Source organism: Taeniopygia guttata, chromosome 20 (assembly GCF_048771995.1).
Source record: "Taeniopygia guttata chromosome 20, bTaeGut7.mat, whole genome shotgun sequence".
In the NCBI taxonomy this organism is placed as follows: Eukaryota; Metazoa; Chordata; class Aves; order Passeriformes; family Estrildidae; genus Taeniopygia; species Taeniopygia guttata.
In genome coordinates this window covers 1,926,341-1,935,316 of record NC_133045.1, presented here as the reverse complement: position 1 = coordinate 1,935,316, position 8,976 = coordinate 1,926,341, and the positions used below count along the sequence as shown (strand labels likewise).

Genomic DNA, 8,976 nt, shown 5'->3' with positions numbered 1-8,976 from the left:
AAATGAAGGAAACTTCCAGGCAGAGAAAAAAGCAGGAATGATAGGGGCAAGGTTCAGAGGGATAGGAAAGAGTGTTTGCTCTTGGTCTTGGGCAGAGGGAGCAATCCAAGAGGGACAAAGGAGAGGGGATGTCTGTGCAGCCCTGCTCAGAGAGGCCAATGGCCTGGAGGCTCTGGCAGGGCCTGGAATTTGGGGGAATCAAGCTGAGGCATCCAGCTGCAGCTCCTTAACAGAGACACAGCACCTGAAAGGCTCCAGCCCAGGATCAGCCCTAGTACAGCCAGATGGCTCTGCAAGCCACAGCATCTTTCTCAAGAAGAAAGCTTTCACTGGCACTTGGAGGGATAAATTTCCTGCTGGCTGTTTTTCCCCTTTGCCATCTCTGGGCACTTTTCCTCTGCAAGGCATCAGCAAGATCCTTGCAGGTGGGACAGGGTGGGGCAGTGGCTGGGGGAGGAGAAGCTGTACCTTGCTCAATGTGCTCCAGCTGTTTCAGCAGCTCCTGATTGTAGGCTCTGAGATTGTCCCTCTGAGCCTGTGTCTTCCTCAGCCCCAGCTCCATGGCCTTACACTGTGTGGCCATGGCCTCTGCTCTTTCCTCAGAGCTCTGGAGCCTCACACGCAGCTCAGACACCTCAGTTTCCAGCAGCTGCTTCTCTTCAGTTGCCTGCTGAGCTGTCTTCTCTATCTCTGCCAGCAGCATGGCCTGCATCTGGAAGAAGGATGCACAGAGCCTCAGGGACAGGGCTGCTCCTGAGGCCACAGAGCGGGCCGCAGGGAGAGGAACAAAGGAGAAATTATTTCAGGCAAAAACCATGCCAAAACCAGAAGGCACAGAAGCAAGGGTTCCAATGGAGACAAATGTAGAGAAAAGAGGGAAAGGGAGGCAATGGGCATCCTTGAGGCTGCAGCTCTGAACAGCAGCTGAGATGGCTGCGCTGGAAGTGCCCTGCCCAGCCTGCCACAGCCACCTCTGTGTCCCCACATTGCTCAGTGCTGGCACAGGCACCAACTCTGTCTGGGACAACACTGCTAACAGAGGGACGGAGAAGCTCCAGAGGAGGCTGCTGCTGCTTCCTCTCCCAGATTTCCTGCTGGGAGCCGGGAGAGAACGGTGCAAAACTTCGGCAGCAGACACCAGATCCAGCCTGGGCCTCAGGGTGCCGCAGCAGCCCCGGGCAGAACACGGCAGCTGTGGATGCTGCCGGGAGGGGAAAGAGGTTGGGGCCTCCAAGCCAAAGGTGCTGCTGTGTGTCCCTGGAGAAGAGGATGCCACTGCACAGCTTACCTGGGTGTTGAGCTCCTGCATTTCTCTTCTATGCTCTGAGTGGAGCTCCTCGGCCTGGGTAAGGGCAGAACGAAGCTGAGACACTTGATTGATCTGGGCCAGGTTGTTTTCTTCCAGGGTTCTGAGGCTCAGATGCTTTTCTTCCAGAGACAGAGTCAGCCTGTAGCACAAGGCCAACAGATGGCCATGAGAGACATTCATATCCCTTGGGTGCCTCAGAGTTGGTCAACTCCAACTCAACTGATGGAGTTGACCACTATGTCAGGCAACACTTGGAATGTGTCAGCTTTGTCTGGGGTAGATAATGAGTGAGTCCAGAGCTTATGGGTCAGAATTAAAGGACAGACAAGTAAGGGTGACATTGCTGTGGGTGTTTGCTAGAGGCCACCTAAACAGGAGAAGTAGAAGGCTTTCTATAGGCAATATAAAGCAACCTCAGAGTCACAGGCCCTGGTTCTTGTGGGGAACTTTAGCTTCCCTGCCATCAGCTAGAGAAACAAGACAGTGCAGGATGTTTCTGGAAAGCATTCATGACAACTTGCTGTCACAGGCAGTGGAGGGTCCCACAAGGAACAGCATGCTGCTCAAACTTATCCTAACAATCAGGGAAGGCCTTGTTGGAGATGTGAGCCTGAGGTCACCCTTGGCTGCACTGCCTATGAATGAGATTGTGGAGTTCAGCTGGGGGGGAGGAAAAAAGCAGGGCAGCAAGCAAGATTACAACCACAGACCTCTTGAGAGCAAAATTTAGTCTCTCCAGGGACCTTCTTGAAAGAAGCACATGAGAACAGGCCCTGCAGAGTAAAGGGATCCAAGGTGATATTCAAGGATCACTTCCTCCAGGCCCAAAAACAATACATCCTAGTGAGCAAGAAACTGGGCAAAGGAGGCAAGAGACCAGAGTCTCAGGATAAGCAAAGAACTCCTGTCATTCCTCAAGCGCAAGCAGGAAGTACAGAGGAGATGGAAGCAGGCTCAGGCCACTTAGAATGAATATAGAGAGATTGTTGGAGTAATTAGAAATTACACAAAGAATACCAAGGACCACCTTGCAATTAAATCCTGGCAAGGACATCAAGAAGAGCTTTTTTAAATATATCAGTTACAAAAGGAAAACCAAGGATGATGTGTCTCTGTCTGTTCCTAAATGGAGGGGAGATCCTGGTAACAGGGGATGCAGAGAAGGCAGAGTTCCTGAGTGCCTTTCTTTGCATCGGTCTGTACTGGTTAAGACCAGCCCTCAGGGACCTCTGGCCCAGGAGACCAGGCTAAAAGAATGTTGGAAGGAAGACTATCCCTTAGTGTGCTAGCAGTCCTCTGGCCACAGAAAGCAGGCACAGACTTTCCCAGGCATTTTCCCAGGGAAGGCTGTGAGAAGATCAGAAGAAAGAATGAGAAACAATTCTTATCTCCACTTGTTTCACCTGCTGTTGTGCACATGTGGAATGTGTCATGGAGATTTGTATACCAAAGGGTGATTTTTTAAGTGGACACTGAATGGTGTTTGGATGAATTGACCAGTTAGGTCAAAGCTGTATCAGACTGGCTGCAAAGATTACTGAATTTCTTAATAGAATAGCATAGCATAATCTAAGATGATATAATAAAGCAATTGATCATCCTTCTGCAATCATGGAGTCAATGCTAATTATTACCCAGCTGGGAGCCTGCAGGGACCCCTTAGCAAGACTTTCCTTTCAAGGAGGACTGGGTTCATGAATGCCTGGGCAAACTCGACATCCACAAGTCCTTAGACCCCGACAGGATCTGTCCATGAGTGCTGAGGGAGCTTGTGGACACCAAAGTGAGGCCACTCCCCATTATCTTTGAAAGGTCATGGAGATCAGGAGAGATGCCGGGGGCTGGAAGAAAGCAAATGTCATTCTGGTCTTCCGAAAGGGCATGGAGGAGGACCCAGGGAACTCTGGGCCTGTCAGAATCACCTAAATCCCTGAAAAGGTGATGGAGTACCTCATGCTGGAGGTTCCCTCTTCCCCACATGGAAAGACAAAAAGGTGATCAGGAATGGTAAGCATGGATACACTAAAGATAAATCATGCCTGACCAACCTAATTGCCTTCTACAATGAAACATCTACCTGGGTGGCCAAAGGGAGAGCAGTGGATATTGTCTACCTTGATTTCAGCAAGGCTTTTGACATGGTCTCTCACAACATCCTACTTGGGAAACTCAGGCAGTGGGGGCTGGAGGAGTGGATAATGGGCTGGACTGAGTACTGGCTGAACAGCAGAACCCAGAAGGTTGTAATTAGTGGCACAGGGGCTCATAAGAGGCCTGTCATTAGTGGTGTCCCACAGAGTTCACTCCCGGGCCCACTATCGTTGAACTTGCTCATCAATGACTTGGAAGAGGTTGTCAATCCCTCCCACAGGGTCGCTGTGCATCCCCTCAGAGGGATCTCAGCAGGCTGGGGATGGGCAGAGAGGAGCCTTCTGAAATCCAGCAAGGGCTAAGGCAGGGTCCTGCACCTGGGGAGGACCAGCCCTGGGCACCTGCACAGGCTGGGGCCAACCTGCTGGGAAGCAGCTTTGTGGAGAAGGACCTGGGGGTCCTGGTGGACAAGAAACTTTCCATGAGCCAGCAGTGTGTCCTTGTGGCCAAGGGGCCACTGGGATCCTGGAAAGCACTGGGAACAGCATTGCCAGCAGGTCAGGCAGGGGATTCAGTCCCTCTGCTCAGCCCTGTGAGGCACATCTGGAGTGCTGTGTCCAGCTCTGGCTCCTCAGCACAGCAGGGCCAGGGAGCTCCCGGAGTGGGGCCAGCCGAGGCTGCGCAGCTGAGCAAGGGCCTGGAGCATTTCAGTGCCCAGGAAAGGCTGAGGGAGCTGGGGCTGCTCAGCCTGGAGAGGGGCCCCAGTGAGAGGGGCCTCAGCCCTGGGTGTCCTGGTGTGCAGGGAGGGGCAGAGCAGGGCCCAGGCTCTGCTCCCTGGGGCCCAGCAACGGCACCAGAGGAACGGGCAGGGAGCGATGCCCAGGCAGCTCCACCTGGACAGGAGGAAGAAATTCTTTCCTGTGCAGTGACCGAGCACTGTACGGATTGTCCAGAGAGTCTGTGAGTCTCCCTCACAGGAGACATTCCAGAACCACCTAGATGCAATCCTGTTCCATGTGCTCTGAGATGACTCTGTGTGAGCAGGGAGGTGGGACCAGATGAGCCACTGTGGTGCCTCTAGCCTTACCCATTCTGTGATTCTCTTCATCTGGCTTAGATAAAAAAACCATGGGTTTAACATGTCTTATGTCAATAAAAAACATCAGAAGCCAGGCTGATCCACATCCCAAAGGCTTCAAGTTACAGGAGCCAAGGTGGGGCTGATGGATGGATCCAGCTCCTTACAATGCAGCTCGGGAGGCGTCAACACACCCACCTAACAACACAATACCCCCTAGAGGGAATGGGCTACCCCGAAAGACTTTGTCTGCAGAAAAACTCTAGCTGAAGGCTTAAAAGAAAAGAAAATGAAAGACAACATCCAGACCATGAGAAGTGTCTGCACCCAGAGTTCAGAATCTGCCACTTAAGAAATGCTGCCAGAGCTCCTGCATGATGCAAAGATGGCAAAGAGGGAATCCATTCACCACAATGCAGAGTCCCACAGGCTTTCATTTACCTGGCTTTTTCACTCTCTAGGGCATTCACAGAAGCCTGCAATTCTGAATTTTGCTGTGCCACTTCTTCCCATCGATTCCTTTCCCTCTCCAAGTTCTGCAGATGCACTTGCAGCTCCTTGTTCTGTTGTTTTGCCTCCTCCAGCATCTTCTGGGTGTGCTCAACCTCCAACTGCTTCTGCCTGGACTCTTCCTGGGCCTCCCTCACATCTTGCTGGGCTCTCTGGACAGTCATTTCCTGGGACTCTCGGGAGGCTGCCAGCTGAGATGTCAACTCTCCCACCTCCAGTCAAACAGAACAAAGCAGTCAGAGGCTACAGCCACAGCTTGTCACTGTCAGCCACAGCACAGGCTGTGAGCAAAGGCAAAGGACAACTTTCCATTTCTCCCTGTCCTGAGAGCACCAGATTCACACTGCATATGGACAACTTGTTGCAGTCTCCAAGTGGCCCACCACCAAGGGCACCTGAAAAAGCACCTCCCACACCAAGGCTAGCAAGGAGAGGCCAGCAGGAATCCTTGCTGATGCTTGCTGGCCAACAGCCCAGAGGACTGGCCCTGCTGTCCAGAGCAGCAGCTGAGATTCAGCAGAGCTTTGGGCGTCCTGAAGAGCAGCTGCCATGGAGCCCCCAGAGCCTGAGACAGCCCCAGGGATCACCCCATCAGCTGCTGCTCTGCCATGGAAAAGCAAGAAGGCCACAGACCCCTCCCTGCACGGCTGCAGTGCCACTGCTGTTTCACTCACCTGCTTTTCTAAAGCCTCCCTCCGCTCAAGGAGGAGATTCATTTCCTCTTTGAGGCCTTGTAGCTCTTCCTCGTGCCTCCTCTGCGCTGTCTGGACTTCACTGCGAGCTGCCTGCAGCTCAGCTTGCAGATTTGCCTCAATGGTCTGGAAAACAAAATGCAGAGCAACTTCCTGGGACCTGCCCTCCTGCTCAGCTTGTTCTACGTGCTGCCTCAAAATCCCATTGCTTCAGCTGCTTCTTTTTGCTTCTCTACCCAGCTCTGCTTCCACTGCAACCTTCCTTCCTGGGGCTGAGCTCTGGAGCTTACCAGGCTCTGTGCTCCCAGGGCCTGAAGCAGCCCTTGCCTCCTCAGTCCCAGGAGCTGCCTTTGGTGCCCTTCTCACTGCCCTGCCCTCTGTTGCCTGCCTACTCACACTTACCTGCCCCTTCTCTTGCTGCTCTTTCAGCTCCTGCCTGAGCTGCTGGACCTGCTGCTGTGCTTGGCTGAGCTCTCCCTGAGTTTGGAGCAGTGCCTCTGATAAAGCACTCTTCTCCTTCTGCTCTTCCAGCAGCACCTGCACAGAAGGAAAGAGCAGAGGGCTTCACACTTCTCCTGCCACATCCGTGGCAGAGGCAAAGACTGATGGGCTCACGTGCTCTCACAGCACTGGGCTGCAGCTCCCCTGGGCCACTGCCTGCCCCGGGGCAGACACAGCTTCCCAGGAAGTGACTTAAAACACGGCCACAAAGACATCTCTGGGTTACTGTTCAGAAATACTCCAGGCAAGTCTTGGAAAAGATTCTTCTCTTGTCAGTGTTCCTGTTGCGCCCTCCCCTTTCCCACATAAGAAAAGATCCACAAGCTCACTTTGGCTACGAACACATGCCAGTACACACCAAAAGGGGAGCGGAAAGAGAACAGTGAAGGTACCCTGAGGTACATCTTAGAACAACAGAGCACAAGAGCAGCAGAAAAATCTCAGCTGACAGCTGATGTTTCTGCCTGGCTTCCTATGAGAGGGCTCATTCCTGGTCCCAAAGACAGCCCCATTCAGCTTTCACCTCCCCTAATTCAATGTAGAAGACACAGAGGGCAGGCTCCACACAGCCCCATGTCCTGCCATGTCCCACAGCTCCAGCTTTGCAAAAAATCACACCAGTTCTCCTCTCACAGTCATTACCTCTCGCTTGGCATCTTCAAATCTAGTTCGTTCCTCTTCTTGTTGGGCCAGCAGGGTGGCAACTTTCTGCCTCATCTCAAACAGCACCTTCTTGTGCTCCTGCTCTCTCTCTGCCTTCTCTTTTTCCCATTGCTCCAGCGTCTCCTGCATCTCTGCATGGTGCCTTTCACGCACACTTGACTGAGGAGGGGAGGAAAAATTTGCAAGATGAAGTCCCAGGCAAGCTCCTTGCCGAAACAGGTGAAGCTTCATCCCTCCCACAACCCCCAACGGGAAAAGACAACAGCACTCCAGAAACCGTGTCCTGTCATGGAATTCAAAAGGATGCTCAGCAGGTGCAACAATCACAGACTCGTGGAACCTCTTATCTTGGCAAAGACCTTCCCAAGCGTTGAGTCCAAGCATTCAGAAAAGGAGGTGTCACCTTCCCCTCTCTGACGCCCCAGTCACGAGGACTGAAGGACCAGGGACAAGGGGCCTGTTCCATTTGCTTCCAGCCCAAAGCTAATCCCTCTGTCCACCGTGGAAGCACAGCAAGAAAGGAACCGAGTTCCCACGCCTTCAGCCAGCAGCACTGTTGGCATCTGCTCCACGCTGGCATCTGCTCCACGCTGGCATCTGCTCCGTGGCAGGTGGGACTCAAGGACAATCCTGCCCTGGGCTGCCACGCTTTGGGTGGGCACTGCCCAACCTGCTCTGGAACTCCTCTTACACCCTCACTGAAGCTCTGGCTGCATTTACTGTCCCAGCACCATCCTGGGGGCCTTCAGGCACTTCCAAGTCTGAGCTGCTGGTTCTGCTGCCCGGCCCAGCAGCGGGAGGCCTCTGGCAGAGGATTGCTGCCCTTTCACACCCTCAGGCTCTGCTTGTGCTAAACCAACCCACAGGGCTGGCTTGGACAATTCAGAAGTGTACTGTCCCCTACCAGGTCTTGCAGGAGCTTCTTTATTTCCAGCTGCTGAGCAGTTCTCTGAAGCCTGAGGCTTTCGTGATGCTGCTGCTCTGCCTGCAGGAGCTGTTGAGCTGTGTCCTCCCTTTCCTGCCTCCTGAGAGCTCTCTCTGCTTCCAGCTCACGTTGCAAGCACATCACTTCTCCTGCAAACACGACCAACACCAAGAGTCAGAGTCTCTACTGACTTTACTGACCTCAGGCCCTTTGAGTGCCACCAGCCCCACCACTCCTCAGAAGCCCTGTGGACAGAGGCAGCTTTACAGGGTGTTTAGCTGCTCTAGGAAGGGGCAGCACCACAAACAAAGCACACGAGGTTCTCACCTTCTAGCACCTCCTTGGTCTGTGTGACTGAGAGCACTTGAGCCTCCAGATGGTTCCAGGTAACCTCCAGCTGAGATATCTGCTGCTGAGCAGCACACAGCCTGGATTCCAGGCTCTCCTTTGCTGACCTACAAGTTGCACACACAGAGAGACATGAGTTGCTTGCCCCAGACTCCCACAGCCGGTTATTCCAGGACAATGTGGCTCAAGATCCTCACACCTGAGTATGGGAAATGAGTGATGTGGAAACTCGCCCAGACAAGGCACATTTGTGCCATGTCAACAGCAGAGCTGGGCCCTCAGAGTGACTGCCCAGGCCTTCCCTATGGCCTGGCATAGCACAGACAGCCCAGCCCAACTTGGCCTCAACAGCCAAATCTACATCTGAAAAGCACAGAGAATACTACAAACCCCTGTGTAGTGTTTACCACCTTTATCATTACAGCTCTTCAGCCCTGTCCTGCCTAGGGTTTGCTCCCTGCCTTTACCTGGTCTCTGCCAGCTGCTTGGAAAGGTCATGTTGGTGGCGCTCTGTGGCTGCCAGTCGGCCCTCAAGGGCAGCCTTCTCACGGCCCAGCAGCTCCTTCTCTCTGCACACCTGAGCCATTTCATGCTCTTGGCCAGAGGATTCCTGGCGCAGCTGCTCCAGAGCCCTGCCCAATGACTCTTGCTCCTGAGAAACCTGCAAGTGGGACAAGGTACAGCTCGAGCCCTTCCTCAGGAGCCCTGTGCAGAGCCGGCCAGTGGCACCTCGCAGGCAGCCAGAGGACACGGAGCACCTGTGCTCTGGGCTCAAAGTTTCACAGCACCTGTCCTGGGCAGCTCTGATAGCCTGGGCTGCCAAAAGCCTCTGGCACTGTTACCTTGCAAGTGCTGTGTC

The 8,976-nt window shown here is 53.6% G+C and overlaps 1 protein-coding gene across 1 annotated transcript; it reads right to left on the bottom strand.

Annotated features, from left to right (window-relative positions):
* Nucleotides 1–770: 770 nt before the first annotated feature.
* Nucleotides 771–8,766, bottom strand: LOC140680387 (uncharacterized). Its single transcript, XM_072917142.1, has 8 exons — nt 8,585–8,766; nt 8,097–8,224; nt 7,749–7,918; nt 6,824–7,003; nt 6,083–6,217; nt 5,663–5,806; nt 4,920–5,200; nt 771–1,448 (listed from the first exon to the last, which is right to left on the bottom strand). The coding sequence occupies exons 1-8, from the start codon at nt 8,701–8,703 to the stop codon at nt 803–805; spliced, it is 1,803 nt and encodes a 600-aa protein (XP_072773243.1). The 5' UTR covers nt 8,704–8,766; the 3' UTR covers nt 771–802.
* Nucleotides 8,767–8,976: the final 210 nt, after the last annotated feature.

Excerpts from the sequence above, each read along its gene's own strand:
- LOC140680387 (XM_072917142.1), bottom strand. The coding sequence starts at position 8,703 with ATGGCTCAGGTGTGCAGAGAGAAGGAGCTGCTGGGCCGTGAGAAGGCT. Across the intron at positions 6,218-6,823 it reads TTGAAGATGCCAAGCGAGAG|GTGCTGCTGGAAGAGCAGAA; the intron begins GTAATGACTGTG and ends CCTTCTGTGCAG. Across the intron at positions 5,807-6,082 it reads AGCAGCAAGAGAAGGGGCAG|ACCATTGAGGCAAATCTGCA; the intron begins GTAAGTGTGAGT and ends TTTGTTTTCCAG.